Source organism: Pleurodeles waltl, chromosome 9 (assembly GCF_031143425.1).
Source record: "Pleurodeles waltl isolate 20211129_DDA chromosome 9, aPleWal1.hap1.20221129, whole genome shotgun sequence".
NCBI classification, from domain to species: Eukaryota; Metazoa; Chordata; class Amphibia; order Caudata; family Salamandridae; genus Pleurodeles; species Pleurodeles waltl.
Genome location: NC_090448.1, coordinates 683,460,293 through 683,487,558, shown reverse-complemented (window position 1 = coordinate 683,487,558; position 27,266 = coordinate 683,460,293). Strand labels below are relative to the sequence as shown.

General features: G+C 47.4%; 1 protein-coding gene across 2 annotated transcripts in view; it reads left to right on the top strand.

Annotated features, from left to right (window-relative positions):
* Positions 1-27,266, top strand: part of ERCC2 (ERCC excision repair 2, TFIIH core complex helicase subunit) — a 1,394,405-nt gene that overhangs the window by 147,383 nt on the left and 1,219,756 nt on the right. For both annotated transcript variants that reach the window (XM_069207765.1, XM_069207766.1), the window contains 2 exons: positions 23,765-23,878; positions 25,144-25,257. In XM_069207765.1, the coding sequence (XP_069063866.1) occupies positions 23,765-23,878; positions 25,144-25,257 (228 nt within the window). The remainder of the gene's footprint in view (positions 1-23,764; positions 23,879-25,143; positions 25,258-27,266) is intronic.

Here is a 27,266-nt window from a genome sequence, read left to right as displayed (position 1 = left end):
AGATATTACATGTAGAATTTGAACCTGTGGTTCTTAAAATAAACTAAGAAAATATATTTTTCTATAACAAAACCTATTGGCTGGATTTGTCTCTGAGTGTGTGCTCCTCATTTATTGCCTGTGGGTATGTACAACAAATGCTTAACACTACTCCTTTGATAAGCCTACTGCTCGACCACACTACCACAAAAATAGAGCATTAGTATTATCTCTTTTTGCCACTATCTTACCTCTAAGGGGAACCCTTGGACTCTGTGCATACTATTCCTTACTTTGAAATAGTGCATACAGAACCAACTTCCTACAGGGTGGTCACTTGGAGGAGATGCACAGATTCTTGAATCTTTTGTTGCTCCCCCGCTTCACGGCTGAGGATTCTGAAGCCCTTGAGGAGCAGCTGTTGTTAGAGGAGTGGAAAGAGGCAGCACATGGTAAGGCATCGGGACCAGATGGTCTACCAGTGGAATACTACCAAAATGTTCGGAGTTACTTCTCCCCGTCTACTCCTAACATTCCTATAGACATGGTAGTGCGAGATTCTACTGCAGACCATGCATGAAGCACAGATAGTCATGCCACCCAAAGCGTCGGGGATCCATCGGATCCCAGCTCTTATGGACCCCCTGTGCTTGCGGTGGTTGTCAAGATCCTGGCGAAGGCGCTTGCCACCAGACTGTGCAGCATAGTCACCAGCCTGGTTCATGCTGACCAATGTGGATTTATGCCAAGACAGAAGACCCCAATGAATCTAAGGAGAATTTCTCATGTGATGCACTCGTCGCTGATGCTGAGTTGGATGCAGCCGTAATTGCTTTAGATGTCGACACTAGATTGGGAGTGCCTTTGGGAGGTTCTCTAGAGGATGGGGTTTGGACCGGTATTTCTATCTTGGGTGAGATTACTGTACACCAGTCCTGTTGCCCGGGCTAGGACAGCCTCCATTGTGTTGGAGTGTTTCCTTATTGAGAGGGGTACTAGACAGGGTTGCCCCCTGTCGCCTCTCTTCTTTGCCTCGGCGATGGAGCCGCAAGCCATACACCGTCCCTGCACATGGCTGAGTGGGGGTTGAAGTTAGGATCGTCACCCATGTTGTCTCGCTTTATGCAGATTACACATTAGTGTGTGTTACCCATCCTGAGCGGTCGGTAGAAACCCTATTGCAGATCATGTCTGAATTCAGTGTAGTGTCCGGTCTCCATATCAATAAACAGAATACAGTGTTGTTCCCACTGGGCTGCTCTGGCATGACTGTCCCCGCCGAGCTCCCTGTAACTGGACTTCAGTTGGAGAGGGATCATTTTCGATATCTGGGGATCCAAGCACTCCGGTATCTTGCTGTCAACTTAATCTAGGTAGAGTCTTCAGTGGCCTGGAGGGGTCCATCCATTTCTGGGTCTGTCTGCTGCTGTCAGTGATGGGTAGGGTTGCATTGAGCAGGGTGGTGCTGTTGCCCCGCTGCCTCTATCCCCTATAAAATGCTATTTAATGCCATTCTGTCATCTTTCTTTGCCAGACTTAACCTCCTGGTGTCCGTAGTGTGGGCGGGTAAATGCTGAAGGAAGAAACATGATCTTCTGAAGTTAGACACATATATAGGTGGGCTGGGTCTCCAAGACTTAAGACTGTACTATTATGTTAGCCTGTTGCAATATGCCCGTCAGTGGTGCTCCGATGGTCCCAATGGGGGGAAATAACCTACTGGGCTTGTGGGGTGCTGTGGGGGACCTCCCACACTGCCTTATGTTGGGGGGGGCTCCCAGGCAATCACCCCTTTGTTGTTCGACAGGTGGCTAGAGGCTTGGAGAGTGCTAAACTTTTGCGGCTACAATGGTTGAAACCCATTCGGTGATGGACTTGACACAAGGGTTTAAGGGCCTATGTACTACTTACTGTTGGAGACCTATACTCTTACAGTGTATTCCTCACAGTGGTGGAAACTAGTGATGTTTGGCCTCCACCAAGGTCAGTTACTACAATATGACCTCTGCCAAGGCCACTTCCTACAATATACCAAGTATCCCATACGATCCATGAGATATGGCCAACCTTTCCCACTGAGCTTGTGGAGTCTCTAACTCTGCAGATTATACTAGACCCTGGGTCGATCCGAGGCTTGATCTTGCGTATATACAAGGCTCTCAAAGAGGATCTCCATACCGATGCGAAAGATTTTCAGGACAGGTGGACAGGAACACTAACAACACCCCACCTCACAGATGGGGCCGGAAAAGAGCATTTACCCAAGTTAAGGAAATGGCACGCAATGCAGGTTTAAACTTACACAGTTTTACTACTTACACCAAGCCTACCTGACCCCACTTTGGTTACACAAAATGAACATGGCTCGCTCGGAGGCCTGTCCCAGTTGCTGGTCAATCCCAGTTACCTTTCTTCATATGACCTGGGACTTTGCCAAACTGCGAGGGTACTGGGAGGAGGTTCTTGTGACACTGCGGGTAACCACCTGAATATCAGTGGAGTCCTCCTTTCAACACTGCTTGTTGGGGATACTCATGATGCCTAAGCGTGGGGCTTGCCTACGTCACAGGTTTGCACTGTTGGAACTTGTGCTGGCCAAGAGGAGGGTGGCCATACAGTGGACACAGCCTTTGGCCCTGACGAGCAGTCAATGGTGGGCGGATATGCAGGAGTGGAGTGTGGCAGAGGAGAGGCTTCTGTGAGCCGTGCACACAGATGAACAGGCGGAGCATAATTTGGAAATTTGGGCTTACATGTTGACTAGCATGTCAGAGGTAGGTGTGTGGATCCCTACCCCGTGCGGTAGTTTCAGGGAACGAGAGCTGGGGGTGCCCTGCATGGTGGACTCGTGTGCTGTCAGAGTTGGAGCCTCAGACAAGCAGCTACCTTCTTAGAGTACAGAAGAATGATGGTGACAGTGTGTTGTTGAGGCGGGAGCTCCCGTTGGGTGTGTCCCTCCTCCACTCCCCCTATTCCGGGGTTGACCCCCTTCTGCCTCCCAACTGCTCCCCACCCCAACAACCCCTTCCCCCTCACCTTTTCTCCCTATAGCCCATCTTAAAATTTTAATTCGGCCACCTACACATGCTGTGTCTGGGTGGGGGGTGGGTGGAGGGTTCCGAGACGTTGTGAACCATCACTTACTTTTGGGATTGCTGCTGTTTATTTAATGTTTGATTTTACATGTATCATTATATTTTCGAAATTGTTTGACATACATTTGATTACTTAATCCTTTGTGACCATGCTGGATGAAGTGCTGAGCATATTGATGCCCTGTGTAGTTGTATGTTACCCAAGCTATTCTCATGTATCCCCTTTGTGTCAAATGCTAAGAAAGACGTTTGGGGAAAAAACTAAGCAGGCAGTGCCTAACAGATTAGCAGTGGTGAACATGTATTGCTAAACCTGCCCCTTTTTTTACAGTTACTTGAAGTTTTTAGATGGCTATGGAACATATCCATATGTGGCTCACCGATATGGTAATACCCTGCTGAGTAATCTTGGTTCAGATGACTATATCTTTTTCAGTTTCTACAAATGAGAACGTCTTCCAGTGGGGTTGAATTACTCTCATTTGAGCATATTCCATCTACTTGCGTTCCTCCTCCTCATCTGTGACAGACTTTTTTGATATATTCATAGGATTTGGCCTGGGAAATGTTCCCTTGTTTAGGCCTGAGAAGCATCTTGGACTCAACTTCACCCCCCCTAGGCCCCTCCCTCTTTGGACCAGCATATTCTATTTCTATGTAGATGCACATATTTCTTACTGTGTCTAGTTTTGCTTTAATTAAAAAACATTACCCAACCCATGCCATGGTGCTGCTTGGTGTATGCAATGCACGATTTAGATTGGCTGGTATCATGGAGGTTATACAGTGATCACTGTTGGTGAAACAGACGTTAGGAGGGCACTGAGAATACAATGTTTCAAGTAGCATATTTGCAGTCCTTTTCAGTCATCTCCTATACATCCATAGACAATAGGAGACTTGTATTTCCTCCACAAAAATATAGCCATTTTCAGAGCAGACGATTAATTTTTCTTTCAGTACTAAACTGGCCAGCTTATAAATTCCTGCTGCAATTTTTTCAAAATGGTTTGGATGAGTAACTAGAATTTGAGGGAATTCTGTAAATTTTCTGGGTATAACAAACTTCATTTCAGCATCTCCAGTCCCCACACCTCCACCACCAAGATGACCAGCGCCCCCCACCTGATGTGGAACAAAATCTCAGAGACCAGCTGGGTGGGCGCCCTCAACAACACCAACCTCAAACAGGGAGTGAAAAACTTAAACTCTTGCATCACCAGTTGCGCTGACACCATTGTCCCCATCAAGAACAACATCCAGAGAAAATCCTCCAAAAGGCCAGCTGATACACCCAAAAACTCAACGGCAAAACAAGACAGCAAACAGCTGTAGAGGAGGTGGCACGCCAGCAAGGACACCTCTGACAGAGCACCCTTTAAGACTTCCCTCAACCTCTACCACTGCCTGCGGAGCACAGCAAAGAGAACAGCCCTTGCTGCATGCATCACACTCAGTGCCAAAGGAACCTTTCAACTTCGTTAAGGAATTCTCCAACCCGGCCTCCAATGAAAACTTCATCACACCCTCACAAGAGCGATGCAACAACCTCACCCGCTTTTTCCATGACAAGATTGCAACCATATACAAAAACTTCAAACCCCCAACCAACATCTTTGGACTTCCTTGACAGATACATCACCACTGTAACCGACATGAGCCACACCCTGACCACCTGCAACATCATCTCCACCCAGGACATCACCTCCACCATGAAATCCATCCACTGCTGAACGCCCACAGACCCATGCTCGAACCACGTCTTCAACCTTGGAAACCTCTATCACCACCGCAGCATTTCCCAATGCCTGGAACATGCTGAAGTCAGACCACTACTCAAAAAACCCTCCGCCGACCCCATCGAACTCAAAAACTACTGGCCAATCTCCCTGCTCCCATTTTCAGTGAAAGTACTGGAAAATTCATCAACAAGCAACTCATGACATACCTAGAGCAGAACCAGCAAATCGACCCCTCCCAATCTGGCTTCTGCAGCAATCACAGCACAGAAACTGCCCTGATTGCAGCCACCAACGACACCCAAACCGTCCTCTACCGAGGAGAAGCAGCAACTTTGATCCCCCTGAACCTCCCGGCAGCCTTTAACACTGTGTCCAACCATATGCTGATTGAAAACTCCACTAGATCAGGATTAAAGGGGATGCACTTAGATGGATCACCACCTTGCTCAGCAGAAGAATCCAGAGGATCCACCTCCCACCTTTCATCTCGGAAACCAAGGAGAGCAGCTGCAGTGTCCCCCAGGGCTCATCCCCACACTCTCCATTGCATATATGACGCTGCTGGCCAACATCATCAGATCCCACTGTCTGAACATAATTTAATTTTCTATGCAGACGACACCCAGCTCATCCTCTCGCTCATAGACAACCCCTCCACCATAGAACCAACTCCCACAGATGCATGACAAGTGTCGCTGACTAGATGAAGAACAACTGCCTATAGCTGAACACAGGCAAGATGGAGGAACTGATCTTTGCAACTGCAGCAACACATGGAACGACTCCTGTTGGCCATCAGACCTAAGACCCACACCCTCTCCCTCCGACCACACCAGAAACCTCAGAATCATCATTGACAACAAGCTCACCATGAAATCACAGATCAACGCAGTCTCATCCGCCTGCTTCCTCACTTTGCGTATGATTCGTAAGATCGTCAAGTGGCTACCCCAACACATGAGACTCACTGTGTGTAGGAAAGTACCATCTTGCCTGGCATGTTACCCCCATTTTTCACTGTATATATGTTGTTTTAGTTGTATGTGTCACTGGGACCCTGTCATCCAGGGCCCCAGTGCTCATAAGTGTGCCTGAATGTGTTACCTGTGTAGTGACTAACTGTCTCACTGAGGCTCTGCTAATCAGAACCTCAGTGGTTATGCTCTCTCATTTCTTTCAAATAGTCACTAACAGGCTAGTGACCAATTTTACCAATTTACATTGGCTTACTAGAACACCCTTATAACTCCATAGTATATGGTACTAAGGTACCCAGGGTATTGGGGTTCCAGGAGATCCCTATGGGCTGCAGCATTTCTTTTGCCACCCATAGGGAGCTCTGACAATTCTTACACAGGCCTGCCACTGCAGCCTGAGTGAAATAACGTCCATGTTATTTCACAGCCATTTTACACTGCACTTAAGTAACTTATAAGTCAACTATATGTCTAACCTTTACCTGGTAAAGGTTAGGTGCAAAGTTACTTAGTGTGTGGGCACCCTGGCACTAGCCAAGGTGCCCCCACATTGTTCCGGGCCAGTTCCCCGGACTTTGTGAGTGCGGGGACACCATTACACGCGTGCACTACATATAGGTCACTACCTATATGTAGCTTCACAATGGTAACTCCGAATATGGCCATGTAACATGTCTATGATCATGGAATTGCCCCCTCTATGCCATCCTGGCATAGTTGGCACAATCCCATGATCCCAGTGGTCTGTAGCACAGACCCTGGTACTGCCAAACTGCCTTTCCTGGGGTTTCACTGCAGCTGCTGCTGCTGCCAACCCCTCAGACAGGTTTCTGCCCTCCTGGGGTCAAGCCAGGCTTGTCCCAGGATGGCAGAACAAAGGACTTCCTCTGAGAGAGGGTGTTACACCCTCTCCCTATGGAAAATGGTGTGAAGGCAGGGGAAGAGTAGCCTCCCCCAGCCTCTGGAAATGCTTTCATGGGCACATTTGGTGCCCATTTCTGCATAAGCCAGTCTACACCGGTTCAGGGACCCCTTAGCCCTGCTCTGTCGCGAAACTGGACAAAGGAAAGGGGAGTGACCACTCCCCTGACCTGTACCTCCACTGGGAGGTGCCCAGAGCTCCTCGAGTGTGCTCCAGACCTCTGCCATCTTGGAAACAGAGGTGCTGCTGGCACACTGGACTGCTCTGAGTGGCCAGTGCCATCAGGTGACGTCAGAGACTCCTTCTGATAGGCTCCTTCAGGTGTTGCTAGCCTATCCTCTCTCCTAGGTAGCCAAACCCTCTTTTCTGGCTATTTAGGGTCTCTGTCTCTGGGGAAACTTTAGATAACGAATGCAAGAGCTCATCCGAGTTCCTCTGCATCTCTCTCTTCACCTTCTGCCAAGGAATCGACTGCTGACCGCGCTGGAAGCCTGCAAAACTGCAACATAGTAGCAAAGACGACTACTGCAACTCTGTAACGCTGATCCTGCCGCCTTCTCGACTGTTTTCCTGGTGGTGCATGCTGTGGGGGTAGTCTGCCTCCTCTCTGCACTAGAAGCTCCGAAGAAATCTCCTGTGGGTCGACGGAATCGTCCCCCTGCAACCGCAGGCACCAAAGAACTGCATCACCGGTACCCTGGGTCTCCTCTCAGCACGACGAGCGAGGTCCCTTGAATCCAGCAACTCTGTCCAAGTGACTCCCACAGTCCAGTGACTCTTCAGTCCAAGTTTGGTGGAGGTAAGTCCTTGCCTCCCCACGCCAGACTGCATTGCTGGGAACCGCGACTTTTGCAGCTACTCCGGCCTCCGTGCACTTCCGGCGGAAATCCTTTGTGCACAGTCCAGCCTGGGTCCACGGCACTCTAACCTGCATTGCACGACCTCCTAAGTTGTTCTCCGGCGACGTGGGACTCCTTTGTGCGACTTCGGGTGAGCACCGTTTCACGCATCCTCGTAGTGCCTGTTTCTGGCGCTTCTCCGGGTGCTACCTGCTGCTGAGAGGGCTCCTTGTCTTGCTCGATGTCCCCTCTGTCTCCTGACGCAATTTGCGACATCCTGGTCCCTCCTAGGCCACAGCAGCGTCCAAAAACCCTTACCGCACGATTTGCAGCTAGCAAGGCTTGTTGGCGGTCTTTCGGCGGGAAAACACTTCTGCACGACTCTCCACGGCGTGAGGGATCCGTCCTCCAAAGGGGAAGTCTCTAGCCCTTGTCGTTCCTGCAGAAACCTAAGCTTCTACAGTCCAGTAGCAGCTTCTTTGCACCCGCAGCTGGCATTTCCTGGGCATCTGCCCATCTCCGACTTGCTTGTGACTTTTGGACTTGGTCCCCTTGTTCCACAGGTACCCTCGACTGGAAATCCATTGTTGTTGCATTGCTGGTTAGTGTCTTTCCTGCAGAATTCCCCTATCACGACTTCTATGTCCTTTGGGGAACTTTAGTGCACTTTGCACTCACTTTTCAGGGTCTTGGGGTGGGCTATTTTTCTAACCCTTACTATTTTCTAATAGTCCCAGCGACCCTCTACAAGGTCACATAGGTTTGGGGTCCATTCGTGGTTCGCATTCCACTTTTGGAGTATATGGTTTGTGTTGCCCCTATTCCTATGTGTCTCCATTGCATCCTATTGTAACTATACATTGTTTGCACTGTTTTCTAAGACTATACTGCATATTTTTGGTATTGTGTATATATATCTTGTGTATATTTGCTATCCTCATACTGAGGGTACACTCTGAGATACTTTGGCATATTGTCATAAAAATAAAGTACCTTTATTTTTAGTATAACTGTGTATTGTGTTTTCTTATGATATTGTGCATATGACACTAGTGGTACTGTAGGAGCTTCACTCGTCTCCTAGTTCAGCCTAAGCTGCTCTGCTAAGCTACCATTATCTATCAGCCTATGCTGCTAGACACCCTATACACTAATAAGGGATAACTGGGCCTGGTGCAAGGTGCAAGTACCCCTAGGTACTCACTACAAGCCAGTCCAGCCTCCTACACTGTGACACAGGCCCACATCACCAGCCAGCTGGACTACAGCAATGCCTTCTACGTAGGAATTACTGCATACCTCCCACAGAGACTTCAGACCATACAGAATGCTGTAGCCAGACTCATCCTCAAACTTCCCTTACTAACTCACATCACACACCACCTCAGGCAACTCCACTGGCTCTGCTTACAGAAAAGATGCCAATTCAAGCTGCTGACCCACACACACAAGGTTCTACATAACCGAGGACCCGAGTACATTAACCACTGCCTGAACGTTATTCGTCGAGAAGACTATGCTCTGCCTCCTTTTCACTTGCCCATACTCCCTGCATCTACTGAAGCAGAAGTGGAGGACGCTTTTTCTCACATCACAGCGAAAACCTGGAACAGCCTCCCCAAGCACCTCTGGACACTCACCTTGCTTGCGGAATTCTGAATGGCTCTCAAGACCTGTCTGTTCCAAAAAGCCTCTGGGACATACAAGCGCCTGGATAACCTATCTGGTGATTAGCCACGCTTTATAAATCTGGATTGCTTGAATAAACATCGCTAACATTTTCAAATCCTTTGTGCAAGTACATTGTATATAGTACCTGATTTTGGGATGGGGAATAGGTAGGTGGTATTGTGAAGTGATATGTACAGGAATAACTAATGGATGCTAAGGTTGTGCAAGGTAAGTAATGTAGGACAATTTCTACATTTCCATCACTTGTTCATTTGATATTGATGAAAGAAGTAGGATTGTGCAAATTAGCTTCTGATCATAACAGAAATGCCAGATAGCTACGAAAAGGAGACCCATAATATGCAAACCCTAGAGATGATTTAGATTTTCCGGGCATCCATAATTTGTATTGTTTCAGTGAATATATCTCCGGCAGCCAGTCGTGGTTAGGGGATTTAAACATAGTTACTTATTAATAGTTGACCAAAGTGACCCTAGGCAGAGATTGTCTTTATGGTCCCCAGCTGTAAGCTTTTGTGGGTGAGAGTCTGCAGGTGACAAGGTGAGTGTTGAGTAAAATATAGAAGGAAGAGTAATTCTGGGCTTTGACAATAGTGTCTATGGAAAAAAAACAATCTCCTGAACAACTGCAGACTGGACAAAGAGAAAACAAGATTACATCATTGAGAGATGCCGTTTAAGTTTCTCTGAACCATTCATACAATTGTATACGTGGGGTGTTGGGGAATTTGTAAGCGGGCTTTGGCAATGGGGGTTACTTACAAATCTGGAGGATAAATGTCTGAACACTTCTATTCAGAATAGTGTGAGAAAGAAACATTTTGAGAAGACTTAAGTGCTAGACCCTAGGGCAGAACATTTGGACAGTTTATTTTGCAGCGTATTTGTCCTCTGTAGCAACAGTGCATACTGCTACTCTCTTCCAACTACATCTGTGATATAAAATAACTGATCTAATCTTCTCTGCTGCATTTAAATGTTGTTTCCATCCCGGGCTTAGCCATTTTCTCATTACAAAGTGGCCATTTACCTTGGGGCAAATGGGAAGCATTGGGCACACATTTGAATGCAGTGACATTACTATTTTTGTATGAACATTTTATTGTATATGTCATAACAAAAGATAGATAAGCGTCATCAGTTGCACTTAAATATAGTACACCGAAGTCTGAAGGGAATATATGTATACATTACATTTCAATATAAACTTGTTTTCTCCCCAATAGTGACATTGTTGTTATGCTCCCTATGGTGTACTATGTTGCACATGTGACACTGTCCACCCCCTCTGTGGCATAGTTTAACCCCATTTTATAGAGTAATACTATTCTAGTTAGATATTTTCCTTAAGAGGGTCTAATACAGTAAGATTAGCAGCTACCGCATGCATCATCCTAGATTTCATTTGTTGTGTGTTGCATGCTGTAGGGCGCTGGCTCTGAATATACTATATCAAAATGAGATATAGTGTGCACAGAGTTCAGGGGTTCCCCCAAGAGGCTTGACAGAGGCAATAATAGATAATACTAATGCTCTATTTGTGGTAGTGTGGTCGAGCAGTTAGGCTTATCAGAGGGTAATGCTAAGCCTTTGTTGTCAACACACAAGCAATAGAAGAAACACACACTCAATCACTTAACTCCAGACCAATAGGATTTTATAGAGAAAAATATATTTTTGTTTCTTTATTACTAGAACCAAGAGACTAAGTTCAGAAGTAAATACTGTTGCAGGTAAGTACTTAGCATAAACATCAATGTTACTTTGTTTCACTTTAGTCAAGTAAACAGCTTTTAAGAAAACAGACAATATCTATTTTGAAAGCAGACACTGCATTTTCAGAACAGTTCCTGGGAGAAGAAAATAAAGTACAGTTTTAGACTTACAGTTCCAGTCCCCACACCCTCAGCGGCACTAGGGTGGCCAGGTGCAAACATGGCGTCTGGTTTCCTATGAAACTCTATGAGGGGAGCCTGGGGGTCACTCATTCACTGCAGGCGAGGTCCAGGGTGGGGGGGCGGTCTCGGGCACACCACCTGTCGGACAGGACAGGGAAGAGGGCCGCCTGTTGATAGGCCCTGCACCGGGTGTCAATTTCTCCAAGGCCTGGGGGCTGCGGATGCAGCGGGTCCTTTAGCATTGGCTATCTTCGTCCAGGGCAGTCGCGGTCAGGGGGGTCCTCGGGATTCCCTCTGCAGGCGTCGTCATGGAGGGATGGAGAGGTCAATCCAGGGTGGACACTTAGACGCCGTTGCCTCGAGGTCCTCTCTGGTCGGTTGGGCCACCTGGACTCGGGCCGTGGGTGTCGGGTGCAGAGTGGTTAGGACTCATGCTTCTGGAGTGAGGGGGGAGTCCTTCAGAAGAGGTTTCTTCTTCTGTTCTTCTTTGGACAGGGCCGCTGTCCACAGGAGTTCTTGATCCTCTGTGATGCAGGCAGTCCTGTTGAGGTTTTTCAGAGGTCCCTGGACCTGCAGAATGCGTCACCTTTTCTTTTGCAGGTTCTTTGAAGCAGGAGACAGGCCGGTAGTGCTGAGGCCAAGTCAGTTATTGTCTCCTTTCCTTCTCTGCTGGGGTTTCAGCTAAGCAGTCCTTCTTCTTGTGAGGTAGTCAGGAATCTGACTAGCTTGTTTCAGGGAGCCCTTAAATACAAGATTTAGGGGCATTTCTAGGGGTCAGAGAGCAGTAGCCAATGGCTACTGTCCCTGAGGATGGCTACACCCTTCCTGTGCCCACTCCTTTGGGGAGGGGAGCACATTCCTAACCCTATTGGTCCCTGTCCTCCAAATCAAGATGGAGGATTCTGCAAAGAGGGGGTAATTTCAGCTATGGACACCTTAGGGATGGTCCTGGCTGAGGTGGCGACTCATCCTTGATTTTCCTAATTATCCCTCTGGACTTGCCAGGCTTTGTACGGGGCTGGGCATCTCCACTAGCTGGCTGGAGTGCCCTTGGGCATTGTAACACAAAGTGTAGGAAGTTGGCTCTGTATGTGCTATTTCAAAGTAAGGAATAGCATGCACAGAGTCCAAGGGTTCCCCTTAGAGGTAAAATAGTGGTAAAAAGAGATAATACTAATGCTCTATTTTGTGGTAGTGTGGTCGAGCAGTAGGCTTATCCAAGGAGTAGTGTTAAGCATTTGTTGTACATACACATAGACAATAAATGAGGTACACACACTCAGAGACAAATCCAGCCAATAGGTTTTGTATAGAAAAATATCTTTTCTTAGTTTATTTTAAGAACCACAGGTTCAAATTTAACATGTAATATCTTGTTTGAAAGGTATTGCAGGTAAGTACATTAGGAACTTTGAATCATTTCAATTGCATGTATACTTTTCAAGTTATTCACAAATAGTTATTTTAAAAGTGGACACTTAGTGCAATTTTCACAGTTCCTGGGGGAGGTAAGTTTTTGTTAGTTTTACCAGGTAAGTAAGACACTTACAGGGTTCAGTTCTTGGTCCAAGGTAGCCCACCGTTGGGGGTTCAGAGCAACCCCAAAGTTACCACACCAGCAGCTCAGGGCCGGTCAGGTGCAGAGTTCAAAGTGGTGCCCAAAACGCATAGGCTCCAATGGAGAGAAGGGGGTGCCCCGGTTCCAGTCTGCCAGCAGGTAAGTACCCGTGTCTTCGGGGGGGCAGACCAGGGGGGTTTTGTAGGGCACCGGGGGGGACACAAGCCCACACAGAAATTTCACCCTCAGCGGCGCGGGGGCGGCCGGGTGCAGTGTTAGAACAAGCGTCGGGTTCGCAATGGAAGTCAATGAGAGATCAAGGGATCTCTTCAGCGCTGCAGACAGGCAAGGGGGGGCTTCCTCGGGGAAACCTCCACTTGGGCAAGGGAGAGGGACTCCTGGGGGTCACTTCTGCAGTGAAAGTCCGGTCCTTCAGGTCCTGGGGGCTGCGGGTGCAGGGTCTTTTCCAGGCGTCGGGACTTAGGTTTCAGAGAGTCGCGGTCAGGGGAAGCCTCGGGATTCCCTCTGCAGGCGGCGCTGTGGGGGCTCAGGGGGGACAGGTTTTGGTACTCACAGTCGTAGAGTAGTCCGGGGGTCCTCCCTGAGGTGTTGGGTCTCCACCAGCCGAGTCGGGGTCGCCGGGTGCAGTGTTGCAAGTCTCACGCTTCTTGCGGGGAGATTGCAGGGTTCTTTAAAGCTGCTCTTTTGGATAAAGTTGCAGTCTTTTTGGAGCAGGTCCGCTGTCCTCTGGAGTTTCTTGTCGTCGTCGAAGCAGGGCAGTCCTCAGAGGATTCAGAGGTCGCTGGTCCCTTCGGAAGGCGTCGCTGGAGCAGAGTTCTTTGGAAGGCAGGAGACAGGCCGGTGAGTTTCTGGAGCCAAGGCAGTTGTTGTCTTCTGGTCTTCCTCTGCAGGGGTTTTCAGCTAGGCAGTCCTTCTTCTTGTTGTTGCAGGAATCTAGTTTCTAGGTTCAGGGAGAGCCCTTAAATACTAAATTTAAGGGCGTGTTTAGGTCTGGGGGGTTAGTAGCCAATGGCTACTAGCCCTGAGGGTGGGTACACCCTCTTTGTGCCTCCTCCCAAGGGGAGGGGGTCACATCCCTAATCCTATTGGGGGAATCCTCCATCTGCAAGATGGAGGATTTCTAAAAGTTAGAGTCACCTCAGCTCAGGACACCTTAGGGGCTGTCCTGACTGGCCAGTGACTCCTCCTTGTTATTCTCATTATTTTCTCCGGCCTTGCCGCCAAAAGTGGGGGCCGGGGCCGGAGGGGGCGGGCAACTCCACTAGCTGGAGTGTCCTGCGGTGCTGTGACAAAGGGGTGAGCCTTTGAGGCTCACCGCCAGGTGTTACAGCTCCTGCCTGGGGGAGGTGTTAGCATCTCCACCCAGTGCAGGCTTTGTTACTGGCCTCAGAGTGACAAAGGCACTCTCCCCATAGGGCCAGCAACATGTCTCTAGTGTGGCAGGCTGCTGGAACCAGTCAGCCTACACAGATAGTCGGTTAAGTTTCAGGGGGCACCTCTAAGGTGCCCTCTGTGGTGTATTTTACAATAAAATGTACACTGACATCAGTGTGCATTTATTGTGCTGAGAAGTTTGATACCAAACTTCCCAGTTTTCAGTGTAGCCATTATGGTGCTGTGGAGTTCGTGTAAAACAGACTCCCAGACCATATACTCTTATGGCTACCCTGCACTTACAATGTCTAAGGTTTTGCTTAGACACTGTAGGGGCACAGTGCTCATGCACTGGTACCCTCACCTATGGTATAGTGCACCCTGCCTTAGGGCTGTAAGGCCTGCTAGAGGGGTGTCTTACCTATACTGCATAGGCAGTGAGAGGCTGGCATGGCACCCTGAGGGGAGTGCCATGTCGACTTACTCATTTTGTTCTCACTAGCACACACAAGCTGGTAAGCAGTGTGTCTGTGCTGGGTGAGGGGTCTCTAGGGTGGCATAATACATGCTGCAGCCCTTAGAGACCTTCCCTGGCATCAGGGCCCTTGGTACCAGAGGTACCAGTTACAAGGGACTTATCTGGATGCCAGGGTGTGCCAATTGTGGAATCAAAAGTACAGGTTAGGGAAAGAACACTGGTGCTGGGGCCTGGTTAGCAGGCCTCAGCACACTTTCAATTCAAAACATAGCATCAGCAAAGGCAAAAGGTCAGGGGGTAACCATGCCAAGGAGGCATTTCCTTACACAACCCCCCCCCCCCCCCCAAACGAAAGAGGATGAGACTAACCTTTCCCAAGAGAGTCTTCATTTTCTAAGTGGAAGAACCTGGAAAGGCCATCTGCATTGGCATGGGCAGTCCCAGGTCTGTGTTCCACTATAAAGTCCATTCCCTGTAGGGAGATGGACCACCTCAACAGTTTTGGATTTTCACCTTTCATTTGCATCAGCCATCTGAGAGGTCTGTGGTCAGTCTGAACTAGGAAGTGAGTACCAAAGAGGTATGGTCTCAGCTTCTTCAGGGACCAAACCACAGCAAAGGCCTCCCTCTCAATGGCACTCCAACGCTGCTCCCTGGGGAGTAACCTCCTGCTAATGAAAGCAACAGGCTGGTCAAGGCCATCATCATTTGTTTGGGACAAAACTGCCCCTATCCCATGTTCAGAGGCATCTGTTTGCACAATGAACTGCTTGGAGTAATCTGGAGCTTTTAGAACTGGTGCTGTGCACATAGCTTGTTTCAGGGTGTCAAAGGCCTGTTGGCATTCTACAGTCCAGTTTACTTTCTTGGGCATTTTCTTGGAGGTGAGTTCTGTGAGGGCTGTCACAATGGATCCATATCCCTTCACAAACCTCCTGTAGTACCCAGTCAAGCCAAGGAATGCCCTGACTTGAGTCTGGGTTTTTGGAGCTGCCCAGTCCAGAATAGTCTGGATCTTAGGCTGGAGTGGCTGAACTTGGCCTCCACCTACAAGGTGTCCCAAGTAAACCACAGTTCCCTGCCCTATCTGGCATTTGGATGCCTTGATAGAGAGGCCTGCAGATTGCAGAGCCTTCAAAACCTTCTTCAGGTGGACCAGGTGATCCTGCCAGGTGGAGCTGAAGACAGCAATATCATCAAGATAAGCTGCACTAAAGGATTCCAGCCCAGCAAGGACTTGATTCACCAACCTTTGGAAGGTGGCAGGGGCATTCTTTAAACCAAAGGGCATAACAGCGAACTGATAATGCCCATCAGGTGTGGAGAATGCTGTCTTTTCTTTTGCTCCAGGGGCCATTTTGATTTGCCAGTACCCTGCTGTTAAGTCAAAGGTACTTAAGAATTTGGCAGCCCCTAATTTGTCTATTAGCTCATCAGCTCTAGGAATGGGATGAGCATCTGTCTTTGTGACAGAGTTGAGACCTCTGTAGTCCACACAAAACCTCATCTCTCTCTTTCCTTCTTTGGTGTGAGGTTTGGGGACTAAGACCACTGGGCTAGCCCAGGGGCTGTCAGAGTACTCAATTACTCCCAATTCCAGCATCTTGTGGACTTCCACCTTGATGCTTTCCTTAACTTGGTCAGACTGTCTAAATATTTTGTTTTTGACAGGCATGCTGTCTCCTGTGTCCACATCATGGGTACACAGGTGTGTCTGACCAGGGGTTAGGGAAAAGAGTTCAGCAAACTGCTGCAGGACCTTCCTGCAGTCGGACTGTTGTTGGCTAGAGAGGGTGTCTGAGTAGATCACTCCATCTACTGAGCCATCTTTAGGGTCTGATGAGAGGAGATCAGGGAGAGGTTCACTCTCAGCTTCCTGGTCCTCATCTGTTACCATCAACAGATTTACATCAGCCCTGTCATGGAAGAGCTTAAGGCGGTTCACATGGATCACCCTCTTGGGGCTCCTGCTTGTGCCCAGGTCCACCAGGTAGGTGACCTGACTCTTCCTTTCTAGTACTGGGTAAGGGCCACTCCATTTGTCCTGGAGTGCCCTGGGAGCCACAGGCTCCAGAACCCAGACTTTCTGCCCTGGTTGAAATTCAACCAGTGCAGCCTTTTGGTCATACCACAACTTCTGGAGTTGTTGGCTGGCCTCAAGGTTTTTACTTGCCTTTTCCATGTACTCTGCCATCCTTGAGCGAAGGCCAAGTACATAGTCCACTATGTCTTGTTTAGGCTCATGAAGAGGTCTCTCCCAGCCTTCTTTAACAAGAGCAAGTGGTCCCCTTACAGGGTGGCCACACAGAAGTTCAAAGGGTGAGAATCCTACTCCCTTCTGAGGCACCTCTCTGTAAGCGAAAAGCAAACATGGCAGGAGGACATCCCATCTCCTTTTGAGTTTTTCTGGGAGCCCCATGATCATGCCCTTTAATGTCTTGTTGAATCTCTCAACAAGGCCATTAGTTTGTGGATGATATGGTGTAGTGAATTTATAAGTCACTCCACACTCATTCCACATGTGTTTTAGGTAAGCTGACATGAAGTTGGTACCTCTGTCAGAAACCACCTCCTTAGGGAAACCCACTCTGGTAAAGATACCAATGAGGGCCTTGGCTACTGCAGGGGCAGTAGTCGACCTAAGGGGAATAGCTTCAGGATACCTAGTAGCATGATCCACTACTACTAGGATGTACATATTTCCTGAGGCTGTGGGAGGTTCTAGTGGACCAACTATGTCCACACCCACTCTTTCAAAGGGGACCCCCACCACTGGAAGTGGAATGAGGGGGGCCTTTGGATGTCCACCTGTCTTACCACTGGCTTGACAGGTGGGGCAGGAGAGGCAAAACTCCTTAACCTTCTGGGACATATTGGGCCAGTAGAAGTGGTTGACTAACCTCTCCCACGTCTTGGTTTGTCCCAAATGCCCAGCAAGGGGAATATCATGGGCTAAGGTCAGAATAAACTCTCTGAAACCCTGAGGCACTACCACTCTCCTAGTGGCACCAGGTTTGGGATCTCTTGCCTCAGTGTACAGGAGCCCATCTTCCCAATAGACCCTATGTGTTCCATTTTTCTTGCCTTTGGACTCTTCAGCAGCTTGCTGCCTAAGGCCTTCAAGAGAGGGACAGGTTTCTTGTCCCTTACACAACTCTTCCCTTGAGGGTCCCCCTGGGCCCAAGAGCTCAACCTGATAAGGTTCCAGCTCCATAGGCTCAGTTCCCTCAGAGGGCAGAACTTCTTCCTGAGAAGAGAGGTTCTCTTTTTGGTGTTGTGTTGCAGCTGGTTTCCCAGCTGACTTTCCTTTTCTCTTGGTAGGCTGGGCCATTTTTCCAGACTCCAGCTCTACTTTTTCACCCTGTGCCTTGCACTGTGCCCTAGTCTTGACACACACCAGTTCAGGGATACCCAGCATGGCTGCATGGGTTTTCAGTTCTACCTCAGCCCATGCTGAGGACTCCAGGTCATTTCCAAGCAAACAGTCTACTGGGATATTTGAGGAGACCACACCTGTTTCAGGCCATTGACCCCTCCCCACTCTAAAGTTACCATAGCCATGGGATGTACTTTAGTCTGATTGTCAGCGTTGGTGACTGGATAAGTTTGTCCAGTCAGGTATTGGCCAGGGGAAACCAGTTTCTCTGTCACCATAGTGACACTGCCACCTGTATCCCTCAGGCCCTCTACACTTGTCCCATTAATTAAGAGCTGCTGCCTGTATTTTTGCATGTTAGGGGGACAGGCAGCCAGTGTGGCTAAATCCACCCCACCCTCAGAGACTAATGTAGCTTCAGTGTGACACCTGATTTGCTCTGGGCACACTGTTGATCCCACTTGGAGACTGGCCATTCCAGTTTTAGCTGGATGGGAGTTAGAAGTGGTATCTTTCTTGGGACAGGCCTTGTCTCCAGTTTGGTGTCCAGACTGACTACAGTTTCGACACCAGGCCTTTTTGGGATCAAAGTTTTTACCCTTGTACCCAGGATTGTTTTGTGAAGAGGCTCTGGGCCCACCCTCCTGTGCAGGTTTTTGGGGGCCTGTAGAAGACTCTTTACTATTTTTATTTTTGGCTGTCTCACCACCTTTCCCCTGGGGAGGTTTTGTGACCCCTTTCTTTTGGTCACCCCCTGTGGAAGTTTTGGACACCCTAGTCTTGACCCAATGGTCCGCCTTCTTTCCCAATTCTTGGGGAGAAATTGGTCCTAGGTCCACCAGATGCTGATGCAGTTTATCATTGAAACAATTACTTAATAGGTGTTCTTTCACAAATAAATTGTACAGCCCATCATAATCATTTACACCATTTCCTTGAATCCAACCATCTAGTGTTTTTACTGAGTAGTCTACAAAGTCAACCCAGGTCTGGCTCGAGGATTTTTGAGCCCCCCTGAATCTAATCCTATACTCCTCAGTGGAGAATCCAAAGCCCTCAATCAGGGTACCCTTCATGAGGTCATAAGATTCTGCATCTTTTTTAGAGAGTGTGAGGAGTCTATCCCTACACTTTCCTGTGAACATTTCCCAAAGGAGAGCACCCCAGTGAGATTTGTTCACTTTTCTGGTTTCACAAGCCCTCTCAAAAGCTGTGAACCATTTGGTGATATCATCACCATCTTCATATTTAGTTACAATCCCTTTGGGGATTTTCAACATGTCAGGAGAATCTCTGACCCTAGTTATGTTGCTGCCACCATTGATGGGTCCTAGGCCCATCTCTTGTCTTTCCCTTTCTATGGCTAGGATCTGTCTTTCCAAAGCCAATCTTTTGGCCATCCTGGCTAACTGGATGTCCTCTTCACTGGAGTTATCCTCAGTGATTTCAGAGTTGTTGGTCCCTCCTGTGAGGGAACCAGCATCTCTGACTATTATTTGTGGAGTCAGGGCTTGAGAAGCCCTGTTCTCCCTAGATAGGACTGGTGGGGGGGAATCACCCTCCAAGTCACTATCATCATCCTCTGTGTTGCCATCCTCAGAGGGGTTGGCTCTTTCAAACTCTGCCAACAGCTCCTGGAGCTGTAGTTTGGAAGGTCTGGAGCCCATTGTTATTTTCTTTAGTTTACAGAGTGACCTTAGTTCTCTCATCTGTAGATGGAGGTAAGGTGTGGTGTCGAGTTCCACCACATTCACATCTGTATTAGACATTATGCTTCTAAAAGTTGGAATACTTTTTAAGAAACTAAATATGGTTCTAGAATCTAATTCAAACTTTTAACAAACTTTTAAACTGTAAAAGAAATGCTAACAGGGACTAACACAAGGCCCTAGCAGGACTTTAAAGAATTTAGAAAACTTTTCAAATTGCAAAAATCAATTTCTAATGACAATTTTGGAATTTGTCGTGTGATCAGGTATTGGCTGAGTAGTCCAGCAAATGCAAAGTCTTGTACCCCACCGCTGATCCACCAATGTAGGAAGTTGGCTCTGTATGTGCTATTTCAAAGTAAGGAATAGCATGCACAGAGTCCAAGGGTTCCCCTTAGAGGTAAAATAGTGGTAAAAAGAGATAATACTAATGCTCTATTTTGTGGTAGTGTGGTCGAGCAGTAGGCTTATCCAAGGAGTAGTGTTAAGCATTTGTTGTACATACACATAGACAATAAATGAGGTACACACACTCAGAGACAAATCCAGCCAATAGGTTTTGTATAGAAAAATATATTTTCTTAGTTTATTTTAAGAACCACAGGTTCAAATTTAACATGTAATATCTTGTTTGAAAGGTATTGCAGGTAAGTACATTAGGAACTTTGAATCATTTCAATTGCATGTATACTTTTCAAGTTATTCACAAATAGCTATTTTAAAAGTGGACACTTAGTGCAATTTTCACAGTTCCTGGGGGAGGTAAGTTTTTGTTAGTTTTACCAGGTAAGTAAGACACTTACAGGGTTCAGTTCTTGGTCCAAGGTAGCCCACCGTTGGGGGTTCAGAGCAACCCCAAAGTTACCACACCAGCAGCTCAGGGCCGGTCAGGTGCAGAGTTCAAAGTGGTGCCCAAAACGCATAGGCTCCAATGGAGAGAAGGGGGTGCCCCGGTTCCAGTCTGCCAGCAGGTAAGTACCCGCGTCTTCGGGGGGCAGACCAGGGGGGTTTTGTAGGGCACCGGGGGGGACACAAGCCCACACAGAAATTTCACCCTCAGCGGCGCGGGGGCGGCCGGGTGCAGTGTTAGAACAAGCGTCGGGTTCGCAATGGAAGTCAATGAGAGATCAAGGGATCTCTTCAGCGCTGCAGGCAGGCAAGGGGGGGCTTCCTCGGGGAAACCTCCACTTGGGCAAGGGAGAGGGACTCCTGGGGGTCACTTCTGCAGTGAAAGTCCGGTCCTTCAGGTCCTGGGGGCTGCGGGTGCAGGGTCTTTTCCAGGCGTCGGGACTTAGGTTTCAGAGAGTCGCGGTCAGGGGAAGCCTCGGGATTCCCTCTGCAGGCGGCGCTGTGGGGGCTCAGGGGGGACAGGTTTTGGTACTCACAGTCGTAGAGTAGTCCGGGGGTCCTCCCTGAGGTGTTGGGTCTCCACCAGCCGAGTCGGGGTCGCCGGGTGCAGTGTTGCAAGTCTCACGCTTCTTGCGGGGAGATTGCAGGGTTCTTTAAAGCTGCTCCTTTGGATAAAGTTGCAGTCTTTTTGGAGCAGGTCCGCTGTCCTCTGGAGTTTCTTGTCGTCGTCGAAGCAGGGCAGTCCTCAGAGGATTCAGAGGTCGCTGGTCCCTTCGGAAGGCGTCGCTGGAGCAGAGTTCTTTGGAAGGCAGGAGACAGGCCGGTGAGTTTCTGGAGCCAAGGCAGTTGTTGTCTTCTGGTCTTCCTCTGCAGGGGTTTTCAGCTAGGCAGTCCTTCTTCTTGTTGTTGCAGGAATCTAGTTTCTAGGTTCAGGGAGAGCCCTTAAATACTAAATTTAAGGGCGTGTTTAGGTCTGGGGGGTTAGTAGCCAATGGCTACTAGCCCTGAGGGTGGGTACACCCTCTTTGTGCCTCCTCCCAAGGGGAGGGGGTCACATCCCTAATCCTATTGGGGGAATCCTCCATCTGCAAGATGGAGGATTTCTAAAAGTTAGAGTCACCTCAGCTCAGGACACCTTAGGGGCTGTCCTGACTGGCCAGTGACTCCTCCTTGTTATTCTCATTATTTTCTCCGGCCTTGCCGCCAAAAGTGGGGGCCGGGGCCGGAGGGGGCGGGCAACTCCACTAGCTGGAGTGTCCTGCGGTGCTGTGACAAAGGGGTGAGCCTTTGAGGCTCACCGCCAGGTGTTACAGCTCCTGCCTGGGGGAGGTGTTAGCATCTCCACCCAGTGCAGGCTTTGTTACTGGCCTCAGAGTGACAAAGGCACTCTCCCCATAGGGCCAGCAACATGTCTCTAGTGTGGCAGGCTGCTGGAACCAGTCAGCCTACACAGATAGTCGGTTAAGTTTCAGGGGGCACCTCTAAGGTGCCCTCTGTGGTGTATTTTACAATAAAATGTACACTGGCATCAGTGTGCATTTATTGTGCTGAGAAGTTTGATACCGAACTTCCCAGTTTTCAGTGTAGCCATTATGGTGCTGTGGAGTTCGTGTAAAACAGACTCCCAGACCATATACTCTTATGGCTACCCTGCACTTACAATGTCTAAGGTTTTGCTTAGACACTGTAGGGGCACAGTGCTCATGCACTGGTACCCTCACCTATGGTATAGTGCACCCTGCCTTAGGGCTGTAAGGCATGCTAGAAGGGTGTCTTACCTATACTGCATAGGCAGTGAGAGGCTGGCATGGCACCCTGAGGGGAGTGCCATGTCGACTAATTTATTTTGTTCTCACTAGCACACACAAGCTGGTAAGCAGTGTGTCTGTGCTGGGTGAGGGGTCTCTAGGGTGGCATAATACATGCTGCAGCCCTTAGAGACCTTCCCTGGCATCAGGGCCCTTGGTACCAGAGGTACCAGTTACAAGGGACTTATCTGGATGCCAGGGTGTGCCAATTGTGGAATCAAAAGTACAGGTTAGGGAAAGAACACTGGTGCTGGGGCCTGGTTAGCAGGCCTCAGCACACTTTCAATTCAAAACATAGCATCAGCAAAGGCAAAAAGTCAGGGGGTAACCATGCCAAGGAGGCATTTCCTTACACAAAGCCTGAGCCTTTGAGGCTCACCGCTAGGTGTTACAGTTCCTGCAGGGGGGAGGTGTGAAGCACCTCCACCCAGTGCAGGCTTTGTTTCTGGCCACAGAAAGCACAAAGGCTCTCACCCCATGGGGTCAGAAACTCATCTGTCAGTGGCAGGCTGGCACAGACCAGTCAGTCCTGCACTGAATGATCGGGTAAAATACAGGGGGCATCTCTAAGATGCCCTCTGTGTGCATTTTGTTTAAATAAATCCAACACTGGCATCAGTGTGGGTTTATTATTCTGAGAAGTTTGATAGCAAACTTCCCAGTATTCAGTCTAGCCATTATAGGACTGTGGAGTTCGTTTTGACAAACTTCCAGACCATATACTTAAAATGGCCACACTGTATGTACAATGTCTAAGAATAAACTTAGTCACTGTAGGGGCATAGTGCCCATGCAGCTATGCCCTCGCCTGTGGTATAGTGCACCCTGCTTTAGGGTTTTAAGGCCTGCTAGAGGGTGACTTACTGCTGCAGCTCTTAGGGACCTTCCCTGGTCACAGGGCCCTTGGTACCACTGGTACCTTTTACAAGGGACTAATCTGTTTGCCAGGGTTGTGCCATTTGTGGAAACAATGGTACATTTTTAGTGAAAGAACACTGGTGCTGGTGCCTAGTTAGCAGGGTACCAGCACACTCGGTCAAGTCAGCATCAATATCGGGCAAAAATTGTGGGGGGGGGGGGGGGGGGGTAACTGCAACAAGGGCCATTTTCCTACATATGCTTTGTACAGAAGTTGTTTTTGGCTTAACACTTGTTCTTTCTAAGCTATGAGTTAATTATTCTCCTTTCTCTTCCCTGTTGTGAGAGAGTTGTTATAAAAGTCAAACAGAAAACCTATCTTTTAGCCTTATTGTGTACTTGGGCAGCATGGTCTATCATTTGGTACTAAGACAAAAGAGCCTAAACTGGTTTAAATTATTTACAGTTGTAGTGTTCATTGTTTTCTCTTGTGAGTACTTCAGTTACTGAGTTGGACTACAAACGGCCGTAAAATGATTCTTAGACCTGTTTCTATCTGTGATGGAGTATGTTACCTCTTTCCTAACAGGTCATTGAGGAGTTGAGGAAGTTGCTGGAATTCTGTGAGAAAGAGACAGGCGAGAAGAAGACATTCCTTGGTCTGGCACTCAGCTCCAGAAAAAACCTTTGTGTGCATCCTGAAGTGAGTTAAATCTTTCCCACACGTTTACTGCAGTATTCACTACTAAGGCTTTAGTGTAGTTACCTGCTTGCCTGGTAGAATGGTTGCCAGGAAATTTCTGTGAACATATTGGCCAGTATCCTCTCTTTCAGGTTGCAGGGGCATTTAATGCTGTGGGTGAAACATTTTTGCATTCGTAAATACGCCATTATGATTGGATATTTCAGTTCCCTTAAATTATGCTCATGCAATACATAATTCTTAGTTAATTTACAAGTTCAACTTTCTTCCTCTTGGCAGTAGCTGGGTAGTTCACTTGTGGTGAGTCACAATGAGGTAAAAAAGGTATTTGTTTTTGTTGTTCTTGTTTTAAGGAATGCTGATTAGAGCAATTTTTACCAGCCCAGTGAGAGTTGTTAACCGTGTTGATCAAATGCATGTAGTTTGGCCTATGCAAGTTTGGCTATCCGAATTGAAATAAGGGATCCAGAAGAAATAAATAACCATGTTACAAAACTAAGAAAAATGGGATTCTTTCCCAGTTTTCAAATTCCTGTAAAAAAGCTTGAAGAAGTTTCAAGATCACTGTCTCTTAACTGAGGTCAATTGGATGGCGAATGGTTGTCTGAGTTAGAGGAGCAGATGGAGTTTTGAGGCCCACTACATTAAGGAGGAACTCTTCCCCCACACTCTCCACCCTCAGAAATGGGTGAAAACTAACATATTTGATGAGCTAAAGAACGGCAATAGAACAGACTTGGATATTGTCCTAAAAGGAGCCCGATACCTTAACAAAAAGGCAAGTGAGAGATAGCTAAAGAATTAGGCTTCAATTAAATAAATGTTTGCTGATGGGATTCTCAATCAAAAAACGGCAAATATCTTGACAGCCGTATTACAAGTGCCATAGTTTATAATGTACTTGTAGTGCTACAGGTGGGACAGCTGTCATTTTTGTGACTCACTATCTCATCTGCCAAATTCTAAATAAGACCCTGTCCTTTTAAAAAGTATATTGTAATAATGACTGAGTTATGTTGACCTAGGCATGTATTGTTACTTTTTTACAATACTAAAGTAATGGAGCGTTTGAGCCCTGGTAGCTGCTCATATGGTAGCTTTCACTCTGGTAAGTGCATGGTGCCGTTTATAAGAAACCTGTGTCTTTGGACAGGTCATTTGAACTGTAGAAGGAAGAGTATGTCTGGATAATGCAGATGTTATAATGTTTGTGTGCATGATTGGGCATGTGCTCTTTTCAAGGACTCTCTTTGCTTGCTACACAGGTGAGTGCCTTGCGATTTGGGAAGGAGGTGGATGGGAAGTGCCACAGCCTCACTGCCTCCTACATCCGAGCACATCAGCAAGATGCCAGTATGGAATCCTGCCACTTCTATGAAGTACGTAACCACATTACTCTGTTAAATCTGCAAAATATACTAAATAAATTATCATACTTAATACGGAAACAACGTGTTTGGGAAATGAGGGATGATTTGTACACCTAAAGATTAAGCCCTAGACATAGACTGAGAAGATTTCAAGAAATTGTGGGTTCCTAACGCCAATCCTTTGTGGTGAAGTGAATAACCTTCAATAAATACTACCTCTTGTAAGTGAAAGAAAGAAGATTCTAACCACCAGCAGATAAGACTAGAAGAGCATTGGGTGACAATGTGGAAAGGGTCTGGGTAGCTGCCATCCTAGAAGAATCACCCTATATATTTTGACTGTCAGAAATAAGAACCATTTGCTCTTTCATCCATATTTTCAAACCTTGCAGTATCCCACAAATGTCACTAGAACACAACCTGACTTTTATCTTGTTTTCCCTAACCAGGTATGTTAATAGCAATCTGATCTGTTTGGAGAAACTACTCTCCCCCAAATATAAAACGGTTGTGATGATATACAATATGTACAAAATTACTAAACTTTTCATACAAAGGCAGAATGGTTTTTAGTATGATTTCTTTGACTGCTTCTATTCCTTCTCTATGGGGCATGTTGCCAGATAGATTTTGCTCATCACTTGCAAAAAGACAAACTTCCTGCGAAGGTGTGATTGACATTAATTCGTGAAAAAATTAGCTTGTGTTCTTAAGTAAACTGTGCATAATTGTAATAGTTGATGTTGAAAGTAATCTGTATATTTCCAATGACACTAATATTTATTATGTTATTGGTCTCAATGGTGGATTTTGTTTCTAAAGCAGAATATTTAGAATGATCATTGGCTTCAATTAAGATGATTATTTGTGTGGTAAAGTGTCTTATTCCCCAATTACAGAAAATGTCTTTGACTAAACTTAATGATGATGACTATGGCCAGGTATCTGGCTACGGTCCCCCAACTTCCCATGTTTTTATCAAGGAATCTCATGGAAGCTATATCTTCTGACGTTGAATGGGCAAGATCCGAAAAAGCCTTCAAGAGTCTCAGGATGTTATTTCTTTCAAAGATAATACATATGGAAAAATACGTCTTTTGTATGATCACCCCCATGGAGTTATGCTGTTGGTTTTTTAACTCAGTACACTGGGACCCTGCTAACCAGATCCCAGTGCATATGCTCCGGGTCCTAACAACTTATAGAATTGGTTTAAATCTCTGATTGGCACATGTATTTACCTTTTGTCCCTACAATATGGTACACTGTGTGCCCATGACCTGTAAGTTAAATGACACTAGTGGACAGCAGCAACCATTGTGCCACCACTAAAGTGACTATATAAAGCTTACTCTAGCCTTGCCACAGCAGCCTTGTTGAGCAGGTTTAAAACTGCCATTTCGGCCTGGAAAAATCATCCTTTGCTAGCCCTAAAACGTCCTTTTCAATAGTAGAAAGTCACCCCTAAAATACACCTAATGGCTCCAAGGAAAGGGAACAGAAAGGGTCATGGGAGGGATGAGGTGTGCCCTCCTCCTCCAAGGATGGCGTGGGAGATGTGCCCACTAACTGCACAAGCTTCAAAGGCACATCCCCTGTCACAGACAGATGTAACTCACACCTGGGCCTCCTTCCATTGTCCAGGCAGTCATGATGTCACCAATCCCAGAGGGGTTAAACCCTGTTTCAGATCTGGTTTCTAAGGAGAGTTTCTCATTTCCCTAGACATACAGGAGTGTGGCCAGAGCTCTGCCCAGGGGAAGAAAGGTTCTGCCCTGTTGGATTTTGGCAAAGCAGTGCACTTTGGGATTGGTTAGGGCCAAACCTTTAGGAAATTATGTCAAAGTGGGTTGTTTTACCCCTAGGAACTTTATCCCTTTTGGTCACCCAGTATCCCCCACCCACAAGCTAATGGCAGGCATAAATGTGGTACCCCTGTATACTTTCTTCAGAACACAATTGACCCTGTGGAAGACAGAAGCACTGCACTGGCTGTTAAGCCTGTAGAAAGAGACCTC